General features: G+C 46.8%; 1 protein-coding gene across 1 annotated transcript in view; it reads left to right on the forward strand.

Annotated features, from left to right (window-relative positions):
- BNC1 (basonuclin zinc finger protein 1) overlaps positions 1 to 12678 on the forward strand; it is a 28934-nt gene extending 16256 nt beyond the window's left edge. The window contains 4 exon segments of the mRNA XM_055556286.1: positions 15 to 114; positions 1162 to 1397; positions 3773 to 5637; positions 10106 to 12678. Coding sequence (XP_055412261.1) covers positions 15 to 114; positions 1162 to 1397; positions 3773 to 5637; positions 10106 to 10787 — 2883 coding nt within the window. The 3' untranslated portion in view covers positions 10788 to 12678.
- Positions 12679 to 17301: the final 4623 nt, after the last annotated feature.

The following is a 17301-nucleotide window of genomic DNA, read 5'->3' on the forward strand; positions in this document are numbered from 1 at the left end:
GTTCCTTCCTGTAGGCTATCGGCTGTACTCTGAACTGCAGCTGCCAAAGCTTCAAACCAGGGAAGATCAACCACCGTCAGTGTGAGCAGTGCAGACATGGATGGGTGGCTCACGGTAACCATTTCCCCCTTGGCCTGTAGTGTTTCCTCTAACTAACGCACTTACTCAGGAACAGGTTTAATATCCACGAATGACAGCTAACATCTGAAGTTACTGCTCTGTGCCAGGAAACAGGCTAAGAGCTTTATGTGTTATCTCTTTGGATCTTAACTCTGAAAGTGTTTATCCACTGCCTTCTGAAGATGTAGAAAGTGGTGCTTCAGGGCTGTTCTGCAATGAAAGAAATATTCTGTGCATATACAGTAAGTAGCCTCTAGCCCAGGGTTGCTAGATGAAAAATCAGAATGCTCAGTTGAATTTGAATTTCAGTTAAACTATAATTTTTTTAGCCTAAGTATATCCCAATTAATATTTTTGGTTTAAGTATATCCCAGTTATTTGTTGTTTATCTGAAATCTATATTCAAGTTTAACAGGAACTTCCTGTGTTTTTATTTGCTAAACCTGACAACCCAGCACTACACCAGCCACATGTGGCTATGAGCCCTTGAAATGTGACTAGCAAAACGGGCGAGCTGAATTTTTAGTTTTATTTAATGTTAATTAATGTAAATCTAAATTTGAACACCTGTGTTTGAGTGGTGGCTGTTGCATTGGACAGCATGGGCTCAATTGCCGAGCCTGACAGCTGGAGGGTGGCAGACTGGGGCTCCACCCCAGTCTGAGGTGTTGGGGGAGAACCCAAGTCCAGGTTCTCCCCCAGGCCCTGTGCTTCCTGGTTTTCATCCTCTTGATTACACTCCTGCCACCTTCATTTTTACCAGTTTCCCAGGTGTGGTCCTTACCTGTGGCTGTTGTACTCCTTAGGCATGCCACAGGAAAGGGGGAAAAGAGGCCTCTCAGGGCACTCCATTTTACCTTAGAGGTTCCTGTGAATAACATGGAGCCAAATAGCCATTAAGATTATTAATTGTTTGCATATTTGTGGCTTTTCCATTGGCACAAATAACTGAGAGTTAGCCCTTAGCCGACTTCCCAAGCGGTGTTTTCCTCTTAAAGGTAGAATCTTGAAAAACAACATTTTTTCAATTTCCTTTTTCAGCTCTGAGTAAGCTGAGGATCCCTGCCATGTACCCCACAAGCCAGGTGGAGATCGTCCAGTCCAACGTGGTGTTCGACATCAGCAGCCTCATGCTCTATGGGACCCAGGCCATCCCTGTCCGCCTGAAGATCCTTCTGGACCGGCTCTTCAGTGTGCTGAAGCAAGACGAAGTCCTCCAGATCCTGCACGCCTTGGACTGGACCCTCCAGGATTACATCCGAGGATACGTGCTACAGGTATGGAGATGTGGGTGCCACTGCCTGAGAGCACGACAGGTGTAACCCAGTGCCATCAGTGCTCCAGCCGCCAGTAGTCATCCCTCCTTTTCATCGTCATTCGTCTTGGCCTCAGCCCTATCTCACATTCTGGGAGAAATCCATTGCTTTCCTTGTGGCACAGTGGTAAAGAACCAGTGCAGGAGATGTGAGTTGATCCCTGGGTTGGGAAGATCTCCTGGAGGAGGGCATGGCAACCCACTCCAGTATTCTCGTCTGGGAAATCCCATGGACAGAGCAGCCTAGCGGGCTATAGTCCATGGTGTTGCAAAGAGTCAGACATGACTGAGCACACAGGCACTGGTATCTGTTAGACTTCAGGGAGTTGGACCATTACATGTTCTCTGATTTGGGTTTCACTCGCCAGCTTGCACAGCCAACATTGCACACTCACTTGCACAGTCAGCTGTTGGCCCCATCCTTGGCACTGCCTCCATTTCTTTTATCATCCTCAGAGCATTTACTGACACATGACATCATTGGTTTCCAGTTTTACTGAGGGTGTGGGGTTGAGGAACTTAACATTGCAGAAAGGCACAGCAGACAGTTTCAATTTCATCCCATGCCTTCCTGTCCTTTAAAGCCCTCTGCCATCCACCCAGTTGCTGATCTTCCTTCCCAGGCCCCGATGACTTGTGATAGTTCTGTGGGCGTGCTCTCGCTCGTTGTCTCTCCTACCAGTTCTCTTCTAGCCTTCTTGCCTCTCCTCTGCATCACTCCATCATCCTATGCCTTTCATCCCTTCTCTCATCTCTCTCCTTTGCAGAGTGGTTTCACCTCTCTTTGTGTTCCAGGGGTCGACCTTATGCTTCCTATCCAGAGAGGCTGTCAAGGTGTTTTCACAGGCAGAGAACATGTTTCCTGGATTTCTCTGACATAGGAAACAGCTACAGCATTTTCTTCCCTGTCACTATGCTAGAAAATGTCAGCTGACTTTGGTAAAAATTTCAGTGAGATGGGCAGAGGAATGTATTTCCAAGACTCACATACATTCAGTCTAACTCAGCTAGGCCATAAACTTGAAACAAGCACAAAAAACAACCATTTACTGACTTAGTCCTTCTTTCAGTCATCTCACAAGGTAGGTCGATTATCCCCATTTTCCAGGTGGGAAAAGAGAGGCTGAATGCTTCTGGATCTTGCTGAAGTCCCTCAGTTTGCATGCAGCAGACTGGAAATGTAAACCCACTTCTCTCTGACTCTGACAACACCTGCAGGCTTCCTCTGGAACCCTGTTGGCTTACCTCGAGTGCGGGAACCCTAGCAGGCCAGAAACCACCTTTTATGTAGAGCAGCATTATGCTCTTACATTATGACATAGATCAATATTTAATGATCCTAATAATCTTGCTTTCTAGTGTTAGGATTAAAAATATGGAATCAATTACCTTGAACCTCCAGCGCATGAAAAATTTATGATGTTACATTCCTCATCATCTTCAAAACTCTTACATGCACTGTGAAAAATCTCAGTAGGCCATCAAATACATGTTCTGTGATAAAATATTTATTGTAGTTTTGGGAAAAGTTAGGTCTTTCTAGAGTTTGAAAAATCTCCAACACTCCAGTGTAATTACCGCTCTGCTTTGTGAACACAGGCAATAGATCAATACAGGTTCATTTGTATTTTGATGTTAGTTGCTTGGGAAAGATCATTCAACCTGCAGCAAATAAATACTTGAGCTATATCTAGGCCTGATTTCCCATCTATACTCTTTAGATAAAGAAGTTACTGTTGATCAAATGATACATATTTTAATTTTAGTGGGAGAAAATTATTATGCCTAATGCAAGACTACGAATTGGTTTGAAATAGGCTGGAATATAATCACCAAACTTCCCTTAGGCTTGGGAGATATAATTTTATTTCTGTTTTCTGGACCACCACTCACATTTGTGCAGTTTATTTTTCCACAGAGAGTTTCTTTCCTAGGAGAGTGGGGTGAGGGAGGACTGAACTCATCGAGCCCAGCACTCCCAGGAGTGTCTTTTTCTAATATATACAAAAGTGTTCCATGATGCTAGTGGAGGCCCTAACCAGATGGCATGGCTCCTTTCTTAGAGAAAAGGGCTGTGGTGGTTCCTGTTTAGTCGCTCAGTCATATCTGAATGTTTTGCAATCCCATGGCCTGTAGCCCACCTGGCTCCTCTGTCCATGGGATTTTCCAGGCAAGAATACTAGAGTAGATTGCCATTTCCTATGCCAGGGGATCTTCCTGACCCAGGGATCAAACCCACGTCTCCTGCACTGCAGGCAGATTCTTTACTGCTGAGCCACCTGGGAAGGGTAAGGAACAGTAAATTAACTGTCCTTTTAAATTCTGGTTTGGGTTTAGGATGCATCGGGAAAAGTGCTGGATCACTGGAGCATCATGACCAGTGAGGAGGAGGTGGCCACCTTACAGCAGTTCCTTCGTTTTGGAGAGACCAAGTCCATAGTTGAGCTCATGGCAATTCAGGAGAAAGAAGAGCAGTCTGTTGTCATCCCACCTTCCACGGCCAACGTTGACATCAGGGCTTTCATCGAGAGCTGCAGCCATCGGAGTGCCAGCCTCCCCACTCCCGTGGACAAAGGAAACCCCAGCAGCGTGCACCCCTTCGAGAACCTTATAAACAACATGACCTTCATGCTGCCTTTCCAGTTCTTCAACCCCTTGCCCCCAGCACTGATAGGGTCACTGCCCGACCCCTATGTGCTGGAGCAGAGTCAAGACCAAAGCCAGGACCCCAAACAGGAAGTCCATGGAGCCTTCCCTGACAGCAGCTTCCTCACTTCCAGTTCTACCCCATTTCAGGTTGAAAAAGATCCGTGTCTCAACTGTCCCGATGCTGTCACCAAAAAGGAAGACAGCACCCACTTCAGCGACTCCAGCTCATACAACATCGTCACGAAGCTCGAAAGGACACAGCTGTCCCCAGAGGCCAAAGTGAAACCCGAGAGGAACAGCCTGGGCACAAAGAAGGGCCGGGTGTTCTGCACAGCATGTGAGAAGACCTTCTACGACAAGGGCACGCTGAAGATCCACTACAACGCCGTCCATCTGAAGATCAAGCACAAGTGCACCATCGAAGGCTGCAACATGGTGTTCAGCTCCCTGAGGAGCCGCAACCGCCACAGCGCCAACCCCAACCCCCGGCTGCACATGCCTATGAACAGAAACAACAGGGACAAAGACCTGAGGAGCGGCCTGACACTGGCTGCCTCGGAGAGTGCCAAGCGCCCAGGCCTCGGGGTGACTCCTCCAGACTGCCGGCCTCTCCCTGGCTATGCTGGGGCAGTGGAAGACTCCCGGAGCCAGCCAACCTTCCCGAGCCTCAGCCACAACGGGGTGCTCTTCCCCAACCTGAAGACTGTCCAGCCAGTCCTGCCTTTCTACCGCAGCCCGGCCACTCCGGCCGAGCTGGCCAACACCCCAGGGATGCTGCCCTCCCTCCCTCTGCTGTCCTCATCCATCCCGGAACAGCTGGCTTCCAACGAAACGCCGTTTGACACCCTGCCCAAGAAGAAATCCCGCAAGTCCAGTATGCCCATCAAAATAGAGAAGGAGACCATGGAGACAGCAGACGAGAAGAGGCAGCCTCTGAGCTCTGACGAAGACATGCCCCTGCAGGTGGTCAGCGAAGACGAGCTGGAGACCTGCAGCCCCCGGTCAGATGGAGCCCCAGAGGAGCTGCACACGCCAGCAGGAAGCTCCGAGAGGCCTCGCCTTGAGGAAGAGAGGCCCTGCTATCTCGGGCCAGGAATTGAGTCCAGTGGAGCCATCCGCCAGACTCCTGAGCAGGCCACGCACAACTCGGAGAGGGAGACTGGGCAGAAGTCAGTGTTGAACACTGTGCCACAGGACGCAGAGGAGGATGGCCGTGAACCTCACCTCACAACCAGGGTGGAGCCCTGTGTGCCTTTTCCCGACTATATCAAACTGCAGCAGCACCTACTGGCCGGGGGGCTCTTCGGTGCCTTGTCCACCCAAGGAATGGCTTTTCCCTGTTTCGAAGATGCCAAAGAGTCGGAGCACTTGGGTCAGCTGGCATCAGTGAGGTCGAAGGAGGAAAATCGCTTCCAATGTGACATCTGCAAGAAGACCTTTAAAAACGCTTGCGGCGTGAAGATGCATCAGAAAAACATGCACTCCCGGGAGATGCACACGTGCACCGTGGAGGGCTGCGAGGCCACCTTCCAGTCCCGCAGGAGCAGGGACAGGTGAGACGCCGGGTGGCGACCTTTGCTTCCAGGGCAGCGGGTCTTAACCTTTAATGTGCACTTGAGTCACCGGGAGGGTCATTAAAGCAGACTTCGGAGCCCCACCCCTACTCTTTCTGTCACAGCAGGTCTGGGACCGGATGTGAGGGTTTGCATTGCTAAGTTCCCAGGGGACACTGAGCTATTCCAGGGGCCACGGTCTGAGGAAGAGTGTCCTATAGATCCAGGTCCCTGCGTTTTCGGCTCCAGTGTTTAAACTCATTTAGTCACAAGACCTGATGTGAAATTACATGAGGTTATCTGATCTTTTAGAGTCTCCCTTTGTGTGGGGTTTTGTACATATTCAGTACAGAAATGTTAATGGATTTCTTATGGGGACATTACCGTGATATCACAGTGTATGCATCACTCTGCCTTTCTAAAGCCTGAGGAATTCTGGATTCAGAAACACATCTGGTCCCAGTGGTTTGGGATATCAGGAACCATGAACTAGGTCACGCGTTAGAGGAGCAAGGGAGGCAGGGAGCTTTTCACGTTAGGATTGTAGCTTCCCAAAACTTGTCTGACTTTCATTTCAAACTGAAGTCCACAGAATGAAGCATTTTCTCTGATTTCTACTTAATTGCTCTATTTGAAAAGAATAATAACTGCCTGATTGAAGATGTCTGAAATATTGAGTTATCAAAGAGTAAAGGCAATTAACAGGTTATTTCCATGTCTGTGACATGTAGTTGAAAGATGAGAGGTCTGTCAGTGCTGGGTTTTCAATCAGACTGCTCGCCAACTGCCGGGGGTTAGAGTACCCCTCATCACTGTGGTCACACAGCACTGGCATTCCTGTCTTGTTTTTCTTGATGAACTTAGGTCGCAGAAACATGCTTCAGGTCGCCTACCTCCCCAGCCTGTAAAGGGAAGAAGAGGCTTACCAAAAGATGATACCAGGAGGTTTTAGGGAGAGAACCAGCCCTCTGATGAAACCAGTCCTCAGCTGCAGCATTAGAGATGCTAAATGGTTCACAGAACATTAAAATGTTACATTTGTCCAAACAAGCTTTATTTCAAGCAGCTCAACACCCCCATTGCCTTAGTCCAAATTGTAGCCCCTAATTTATTAACAGGGTGAAAAGGTATAGACTCCCATACACATTCCTAGACAGGGCTCCCAAGAACACACTCATTGTCTCGAGCAGAGGGGATAGGGCAGGAGTGATATTTGTTCAAATTCCTGTTTCCGTTGCTGGGTGTTGCACCCAGCCTCCAGGACACCTAATTAGTGAGCTGGTCCTCTTCTTCCAGCCTCCGAGAGAAGAATTTGTTCATGAATAAGCTGTTGTTATAAAGAAGGGATAGTCCTATCAGTCAGATTATCCTTGTTATTTATGATACTGTTCTGACCCACATCACCTGCTAAGTTAGGCATATTGAATTTAAAATACTATTCGTATTTATTTTTCACATATTTAATATTTTCCTGTTTTTGGATCTATCTGAGATGTGAGCCTCCTCCCCACACCACAGGAAAGCATCTCGCATGCTAAATGTAAACCACTAATTCTAGTAATCTAGAACTGGCACTGCGTTTTCCCTGGGATCTGTGATTAAAACGATACCATCTTGAACAGGACTTGGCTAGCAGTCCCAGGTCCACCACCATTTTTCTGAGTCAGAGATGAGAATTGCATTGCTGTGAGGGAAGCTGCCTTCCTGTCTTCAAGCCACAGTTACTGCCCACAGCGCTTCCTAGGACCCATCCAGGGGACTGCCACCGCACTGTGGGTACTTAGCCCGCAGGTGTTTAATCACCTTCTGTGTTGGGTGCTCTGGACACAGTCCCTGCCCACAAAGGCCAGTGGGGAGGCAGTAGTACACGGGGGATTACAACTGACTGTGGTGGCTGCTTTAACTGGGGGACACAGACTGTAATGGGCACTTGGGAGGGCATCTCACCAAATTCTTCCAGAAGTTAGGGATGGTTTCCTAGAAACCATCTTTATGTGGCATTATGTCTAAATCAACCACTTGGAAAAGTTTTCATGTCACAACCCCTTTACGAATTCTTAAAACCTCAAGAACTTATGTCTGTTTGGGTGTATATCTATCAATATTTACTGTGTTAGAAATTAAAACTGAAAAAATTAATATGTACATCACATCACTTAATAAATTAGTTTATTACAATTTTATGAAAAATTACATTTTCCGGATCAAGAACTTTAGTGAGAAGTGGCTTTGTTTTACACTTTGCTAGTATCTTTAGTAGAAGACGACTGGATTCTCATGTCAGCTTCTGCATTCAGTCTGTTGAAATATCACATGTCATGTGGCCTCTGGAATACCACTCCAGGTGGCACTAGTGGTAAAGAACCCGCCTGCCAGTGCAGGAGACTTAAGAGTCATGAGGTTTGATCCCTGGGTGGGGAAGATCCCCTGGAGTAGCAGCATGGCAGCCCACTCCAGTATTCTTGCCTGGAGAATCCTATGGACAGAGGAGCCTGGTGGACTACAGTCCATGGGGTTGCAAAGAGTCAGACCCGACTGAAGTGACTTAGCACACACACATGCATGCCAGTGAGAGAATGAGGCTGAAAGGGAAAATCATGTCTTAGTATTGTTATAAGATGAGTCTGACTTGAGGGACATCCTGAAAAGATCTCAGGGACCACTCAGGGTACCCAGATCACACTTTGAAACCCACTGGTATCAGCTAATCTACATAGTCAGGAGCAGGGGAGGGGAGAGTTGGAGTGTGAGGTTGAGGTTGAAGTGAAGAAATGCAGACCTGGGCAGGAGGCACGGTGTTAGCAAAGTCCTGGAAACAGAAAGCCCAGCACATGGTCCTGGGGTTTTGCAGATGTGGTTGTCACTGGCCTTAGGGGACATGGCACCTTGGAAAGTACATCTAACCCTCAGGATGGTTAAGAAGGAGAGAGCGCTGCCCACGTGTTAGCTTTTGGTGTTCATAGAATCCTCAGGAGTTGAGCACAGGACCCAGAGGTTCCCTCTGTTACATCACATCCCTCTGTTACATCCCTCTGTTACATCTATGTGGGGTTCCAGTAAATGTGTTTGTCTGACCTTTTTTTGACCACTTGTATATCCTGGAATCTATATGTCAATCCAGTGTCTGGTTTTTTGCCGAGACATACCTGCCCCTTCAACCCAGGACGCTGACATAATCACAGGGCAGAGTTGCAGTGGAGAAGAGCTGCTTGCAAAGTGGGTGATCTGGGAGTATAATTCTGATTATGTCCCCAAAAAAGAAAGTGTACAAGGATTAAAAAGAAGTTGAGTAACAAATTTCATGCACTTTGAGTAACATCCCTCCCCCCCACCCCCCACTGAAGACATCTTTGGAGATTTAGAAGAGAAAATCTGATTTCTTGTTATTTTGGTGAGGATATTTTTCCCAGTTTGACCCTGGCACGCATCCTGATCTGTACTGGGGGAGGTATGTTCCCTGCTCAGAATAATTCTCCAGTCACCTTTGAGACTATGCCCTATAGTAAGGGGTATTTTTGCTCGTCAGAAGTTAGGGGATCTCTGAGCAAGGCCAGCATTGATTGACAAGTTACATCCAAATGATATATTATGAGTAAAAGGCATGTGTCATAATGGATACTCATTATCTGCCCTTCAGGACTAACCATTGGGTGGGTGATTGGCAGTGTGCTCACAGTGCTGCACTTGCAAAATTCCTGTCTGGTATATAGTGAAATGTTGCAAATATGAACTAAATTTCACACACACGCACACTCACACACATATATACCACTTCTAGCCTCTCACCTGTAGAACTTCCGTGTGGTGATGTTTCATTCAGATACTCGAGTCCACGATGCAGGCCACATAGGAAATCTTAATATTTTATGGTAGCCACATTAAAAAAGTGAAAAGAAACAAGTAAATTTAGTAATGTATTTCCTATCATTCAGTCTATTCAAAATATTATCATTTCAGTATATGATATTAGCCACCTTTCAGGCGCTCAGTAGCTGCTTATGAGTAGCCGTTATTTGGGACAGTACAGCTCTAGAAGAGCATGTCTCCTGGTTTCATTGAAATCAAGTCCTCTGCTTAGTTCTTTACTGTTTGTGAAGAAAAAACTGGTCAGTTTTCTTCTGGGATCTCCTGGTTCCAGTGTACCAGTTGAATGGGCCTAACTGAAGCAGTCGAGCCATTCTCTAAAGATGAGGTACAGGAGCTTACATGTCAGTCAAACTGTGCAAGCTGAAGAGAACTACACATTCTGTCAACTCCCCTTGTCAGATGCTGACTTGGGACAAGCGATGGACGGCAGTGGGCAGTGTCTACCACACAGGCCCTGCATCCTGAGCCCCTTAGCATCACTTCCCTCACGCCACAAGCTTTCCCGGTATCTGCCTAGTGTCTCTACTCAGAACGAAGACTGTCTTTAAAACAACAAAGATGACAGCCCTACCCATTGCTAACCACCTTTTCACTCTTGTAGACACAGTTCAAACCTAAACCTCCACCAGAAAGTATTGCCCCAAGAAGTGCTGGAGAGAGGCGAAGACCCCTTCCGGGCAGCTTACCTCCTGAAAGATACAGCCCAGGAGGCATACCAGGAGGCAGCCTTCACACCGCAAGCCTCCCAGACATCTGTCATCTTCAAGGGGATGAGCCGGATGGGCAGTCTGGTGTACCCACTAGCCCAGGTCCACAGTGCCGGCCTACAGACCTATGCCTCTGGTCTGCCTAGCGAGGGCACTGTCTTGGATCTGAGCACTACCTCGAGCGTGAAGTCGGAGAGCAGCAGCCACTCCTCCTGGGACTCAGACGGGGCCAGCGAGGAGGGCGCCGTGCTCACGGAGGACTGCGACGGGACCTGTAATGGGCCAGGCCTGGTGCCCGGGGAGGACTACCCACTCTGCGTCCTGATGGGGAAAGCTGACCAGAGCCTCGCCAGCTTGCCTTCCGGGCTGCCCCTGACATGTCACCTCTGTCAGAAGACATACAGCAATAAGGGGACCTTCCGGGCCCACTACAAGACCGTGCACCTCCGCCAGCTGCACAAATGCAAGGTCCCCGGCTGCAACACCATGTTCTCATCTGTCCGTAGTCGGAACAGACACAGCCAGAACCCCAACCTGCACAGAAGCCTCACCTCCTCTCCTAGTCACCTGCGGTAACAAGACGGTAGACCACTTGGCTTGAATAAGCACTGGTCGGAATTCAGGAATAAGGTAGTCCAAAGGAAAGTTTCTCACTCTGTTTAATACCATTTGGGGCAAGCAAGGCAAAGAGTGTGTGGGTTGACTTCATAGTCTTCAAGAGCAGGATGAACAGAAGAGAGGCCTTGTGAGAAGCTGTCATAGGGCCAGTGTTTCCTGTTATCTTTCTCAGCCCAAGAAGTTTTTCACTGACAGCAAACACTTGCAGAAACGTGGTTTTCCCAGATTTGTTTACACATCACCTGGGAGAGTGCCAGGTCTGTGTCTTGACCACAGGGGCCCAGGACCCAGGGGGGAGCTGGAAGGGAGGTTGTAGTATTAAGGGTCAATGAAGTGTCCTGAGGACACAGACTGTCACCACAGGTGACACCAGGAGCCAGGCCCAAAGATCACATTTTTTGAGTTCCTGCCTTAATGAGTCTGAAATCCAAACTGAAGTTTGGGAAAATGACTGAGACTCCCTCCATTTAGATTGGAGAATTGCTTTCTTCCCCCTATAGGTCTCACGTGTTACTCCAGGGAGTTCTCAGAAAAAGAGGGTTGGCCTCTTAACATGTAGGAACACGGATGTTCCCTGGGATGTTAGTTCTTGCTCCATAACACACGTTCAGGAAGCTAGCGGTGAGTACTTCATGCACTTAAAAATAGTGGTCTTCAATTTAATTTAAAATAAGTTTGATAGTATTTAATTTGTGTTTATGTTATGTGAGTATTTGGGGTGAGTGCAGACATGTCACAGTGTGACCTTTGAGTCTCTGCTCAGAAGCAGAGAGAGTGACAGCCTAAAATTCAAAACCACTGCCTGTTTTCGCTTGGTGAACTCCGGAATCTGTTCTTTTAGAGCCCCCGTGGAACGAATGCAGGCATGATGCTGGCAGGACCATTTGTATATAATCAGCCAAAGCATTTAGAGAATGTGGTTCTGACAGTTGTTGTGTATTTTCAGTATCACTGGATCCCTCAGTCTTCACCCTTTTACAGATGTGTAAGATTAGGATGAACTTTCAAATTTACATGGTAGAAAGAAAAGTAGGACATTATTGCCATACTGTATGTCTTAATATTTAACTTATTCTGAAATATATTCTGTACCATTATACATGTTTGCTGTTGTAGAAAAGAAGCTTAACAGGTCCTGTGAAAGGAGACCATCTCCTGAAATTTGGCATTTGCCCTAAAAGCCCATGGTTGCAAAAAAGAAATTGATTTTGTATTAAACTCTCAAGTTAATCACTTTTTAAACTCATGGTTGGTTTGAGTAATGAGAATCGGGGAGTCAAAATAGATACTATTCCTCTGGCCCAAAGGTAAAAAAAGCCAATAATGTGTTAATGATTATTTCAACATTTAAAAAAAAAATAAATGTGACAACTTAAACTTTGTCTCTGCTTAAAGTGAGATGTATCTTTGAAATGTTTTGTTACACAGGTGTTTCATATTCCAGTATCCCCAAAATGGAAAAATTTGTATACAAATGAGTTTTCTATGATTTAATAAAAATATATGGCACACTTTTTGTTTAAAAAGGCAAACATTTGTCAGAGCAGTTTTGTCACACATCCTGCCTGTCATATGAGTGCATGTGGTCATCATACACACACACTGTGCATCTGACAGATCCCAGCACTCAGGGGAGGTCTAGTGGACAGGAATCAGTAACTGCTGTGACTGAAGTGACTTAGCATGCACACGCACACCACATCCACACAGGAACTGAGCGGTTCATGAGTTCCAAAGAAATTAAGTCGTTACTTCCCTGGGAGGAGGGGCTTGGTTATCAAATATCAAGGAAAATACTGGGATTTTTAAAAATACTGTGCTGTCAAAGATAAGCCTTATGGCCAATGCTCAAAATGAAATGCAATTAAAGAGCTAAGCCGCCTCTTTCTTAAATATTCAGTTTTTTAAAGTTTTTATTATCCTTCAACTTCTTCACATCTTTTTTCTACCTTTCCATTATATGTTGGCGGTGATTTAGTCACTAAGTCATGTCTGACTGTTTGCAACTCCATGGACTCTAGCCCGCCAGGCTCCTCTGTCCATGGGATTTCCCAGGCAAGAATACTGGAGTGGGTTGCCATTCCCTTCTCCAGGGGATCTTCCTGACCCAGGGATCGAACCTAGGTCTTCTGCATTGCAGGTGGATTCTTTACCGGCTGAGCCACCCAGAGAAGCCCCTCATCAGAGGGAATTCTTTTTTAATATTTATTTATTTATTTGACTGCGCTGGGTCTTAGTTGCAAGACTTGGGATCTTCTATCTTCATTGCAGCATGCAAGCTTTTTTTTAAGATTTTTTTTTTTTTTTTTGATGTGGACCATTTTCAAAGCCTTTATTGAATTCATTACAATATTGCTTCTCTTTCATGTTTTGGTGGGTTTTTGTTTGTTTGCTTTTGGCCCCAAGTCATGTTGAATCTCAGCTCCCTGACTAGGGATCGAATCCTGACCCCCTGCACTGGAAAGCAGAGTCCTAATCACTGGACTGCCAGGGAAGTCTCTACATGCAAACTCTTTGAATTGGAACACACAAACGCTTAACTGTGGGCTGCAGGATCTAGTTTCCCAACCAGGGATCAAACCGGGGTCCCCTGCTTTGGGAGCACGCAGTCTTCACCAATGGACCACCAGGAAAGTCCTTCAGCCTTCCTGATTTTACCCCTGTGTGCCTGTGGGTGGCTATGTTAGTCTGGGTCCTCCAAGAAGCAGATGCCAGTAGATCTAAATGTACACAGTAGATATACACAGATTATATTAAGAGACACTTGAGAGAAAAATAGGAAGGGAGCTGGAAAAAGCTGGAGGAGCTGGCAAACAATGCAGGTCTGACCCCAAGTGAAGGAGGGAAGGTTGGGTGAAAGTATGTGAGCCTGCCTTGTACCTGAGGAAGATTCGGCCAGGCCTGTGGCAAGTCCTTGAGCCCGGATGAACCATCTGAGCAGTCTCCTACCTCCCAAGGTGGGTTCCCTGAAAATCGGGTCCCTGTCATGCTTCATCATTGGCTGCAAGCAGCCCATGGGAAGCGCAGCAATGGACATAGATCCCGGTGGCTGGAGCCCTTGGCCAGCCCTTCCCTTTCTAAAGCTCCCAGGGCCTGTTCAAGGTAGAGTCAAACCTGTATTTTTCTCTGAACTCAAGTGTTCATTTTCTTTTTGAAGACGGATGCTCCCACCTCATCCCTCCAGCTGCCTCAAGGATGTCACTCTGTCACTCCTCTCTCCCATCGATTATCAGATTCATCTTTCTAAGGGTTCTGTCTCTAGCCTGCAACATTTGCAAATCTCTCTCATCATAATGATTAAAAGAGAGAAAAAATTACTCTCTGTCCCCTCTTCCCCAATCCCTTCTGGTGACTCTTCTTTCTTCCTCCTTGTGCAGCCAAGAACTTTGGTAAATTTTTAAAAATATTTATTTTGGCTGTGCTGGATCTTAGCTGTGGCATATGGGATCGTCAATCTTTGTTGTGTCCTGTGGTCTCTTTGAGGCATGCAAAGAATGCAGACTTTGTGGCTTGCAAACTCTTAGTTGCAGCATAAGGGATCTAGTTCCCTGACCAGGGATTGAACCCAGGCCCTCTACTTGGGAACACGGAATCTTAGCCACTGGACTGCCAGGAAAGTCCCATAATAGTGGATTTTGCTGCTCTCCTGTCACTGCACACTTGTTGCTTCCAGTGACTCCCAGATGGTCATGTTTATAGGACACATCTGGTTCCTTGCTGTACCCTGATCTGTCCCCTCACTCTCCTGCTTAGTTGGCTCCTTTATCCCCATGACTCAGACTACTTGCTCTTTGCAGGCTGATGCCTCCTTAATCAGCACCCCCAGCAGGATCCCTTTAGAGCTACCCTCTTGACTATTGGTTACCCTGGAATAATCCACAGCATCTCCAGCTCAACTTGTCCTCCACTCAGTTGTCATTTCCCCACCAACCATTTTCTTTCAATTTCCTCAAATTGAGGGAGTGGTGCCTGACCAAACCAAACTAAAACCCTGGGGGGCTGTCATGAGTGTGGTTACAAGCATAGCTCTAGTTCTGACTGACCTTGGCCAGGTAACAGCTTCCCTGGGTCTCCGTTTCCTCATCTGTATAATGGGTACAAAAATAATCCCTGCTTCAGTGGCTCGTGATGAGACTCAAATGACATGGTCACACAAAGCACTTAGCACAGTGCCTGGCGCGTACACACTCATCTAACGTTAGCCGTAAGCGCTGTCTTCATCAATAACATCATTCCTGTTTTAGACTTTTCTCTACATCTCGCTCTCAACAGCAGCACTCAGTCACCAAATCTCAACACATATACCTACAAAAAACGCTTACACTAAATGGGAAGGAAATCCAGAAAAGAGGGGAGGTATGTAACATATAGCTGATCCCCTTTGCTGTACAGCAGAAACTAACACAACATGGTAAAGCAACAGTATTCCAATATGGATGTTCCCTGGTGGTCCAGTGGTTAAAAATCTGCCTTCCGGCAACCTAAATGCCCATCAATAGATGAGTGGATGAAGAAGCTGTGGTACACATATACACAGTGGAATATTACTCAGCCATACAAGGAACACATTTGAGTCAGTTCTAATGAGGTGGATGAACCTAGAGCCTATTACACAGAGTGAAGTAAGAAAGAGAAAAACAATATTAATACATATATATGGAATCTAGAAAGATGGTACTAATGAACCTATTTGCAGGGCAGCAGTGGAGACACAGACATAGAGAACAGACTTGTGGACATGGTGGGGGAAGGAGAGGATGAGAGGAACAGAGAGAGTAGCATGAAGACCTAGACTAACGTTACCCCATGGAAAATAGGAAATCAGTGGGCATTTGCTGGGAGCAAATGCAGGGAGCTCAAACCCAGTGCTCTGTGATAACCTCAAGGAGTGGGATGGCGTGGGAGGTGGGAGGGAGGTTTAAGAGGGAAGGGACATATACCTATGACTGATTCATATCGATGGATATTGTAAAGCAATTATCCTCCAATTAAAAATAAATAAACTTTAAAAAATAAAGAATCCACCTTCCAACGCAGGGGACACAGTTTCAGTCCCTGGTGCGGGAACTAAGATCTCATGTGCCTCAGGGAAACTAAACCTGCGCACCTCAACTACTGAGCCTTTGCACCACTACGGAGACCTGGCACAGCCAAAAGTTTTTCTAAAAAATGCTCTCACATCCTCCCTGTTTTTCCTGTTCACCATCAATGTCAGTTCATCAAAGAGATCTCCACTCCCTTCTCTGAGAGTCTTTCAGCAGCCTCCTTTTATTTCTCTCTCAAGCCCATCCTCCAGACAGCAGTCCAAGATCTGACGGTGTGACCCCTCCAGGTGCTTCCCCTGGAGCCTGGCTTCAACCAGGCAGACACCCCTGCAGTTGCTTCACCATCCCCGGGCTGGTCAGGTCCCGAACGCCCTGCAACTGCTGCTTTCTTTGCAGAAACTGCCTTTCCAGTCTCTGACCCACTAACCCTTGGTCCTCCTTGGAGACTGAGCTCAGGTGTCATCACTTTCAGAAGCCCCTGGCAACCTCCCTCTGCCTCCCTCTTGGTGTTGAGTGAAGAGAGCCGGTTCTAGGCACCCATGGGTAGTAGGTTTACTCGCTGGCTTGCCTTCCCCTGCCCCCAGACCCTCACTGGGCAGTTCTGCTGTCAACATTCACTCCTCACCAAGGGCTTTATTTGTGGCCTCTGGCTCTAAATCAGCAGAGAACTCCAAATGCAATAGACATAGTCCCTGCTTTTGTGGAATTTAAAGCCCAGCAAGAAAGACAGACTGTGGAAAATTCTTAAAGAGATGGGAATACCAGACCACCTTACCTGTCTCCTGAGAAACCTGTATGCAGGTCAAGAAGCTACAGTTAGAACTATACATGGAACAACAGACTGGTTCAAAATTGGGAAAGAATATATCAAAGCTGGAATATTCTCACCCTGCTTATTTAACATACATGCAGAGTATATCATGCGAAATACTGGGCTGTGAATTCCAAGCTGGAATCAAGATTACTAGGAGAAATATCAGTACCCTCAGGTATGCAGATGATACTACCCTAATGGGCTTCCATGGTGGCTCAGATGGTAAAGCGTCTGCCTGCAGTGTGGGAGACCCAGGTTCGATCCCTGGGTCGGGAAGATCCCTTGGAGAAGGAAATGGCAACCCACTCCAGTATTCTTGCCTGAAAAATTCCATGGACAGAGGAGCCTGGTGGGCTACACAGTTCATGGGGTCGCAAAGAATCGGACACAACTGAGCGACTTCACTTTCACTTTCCACCCTTATAACAGAAAGCCAAGAGGAATTAAAGAGCCTCTTGATGAAGGTGAAAGAGGAGAGTGAAAAAACTGGCTTAAAATTCAACATTCAAAAAACTAGGATCATGGCATCTGGTCCCATCACTTCATGGCAAGTAGATGGGGAAACAATGGAAACAGTGACAGACTTTTTTTTCTTGGGCTCCAAAATCACTGT

This window comes from Bubalus kerabau, chromosome 19 (genome assembly GCF_029407905.1).
Source record: "Bubalus kerabau isolate K-KA32 ecotype Philippines breed swamp buffalo chromosome 19, PCC_UOA_SB_1v2, whole genome shotgun sequence".
Taxonomy (NCBI): domain Eukaryota; kingdom Metazoa; phylum Chordata; class Mammalia; order Artiodactyla; family Bovidae; genus Bubalus; species Bubalus kerabau.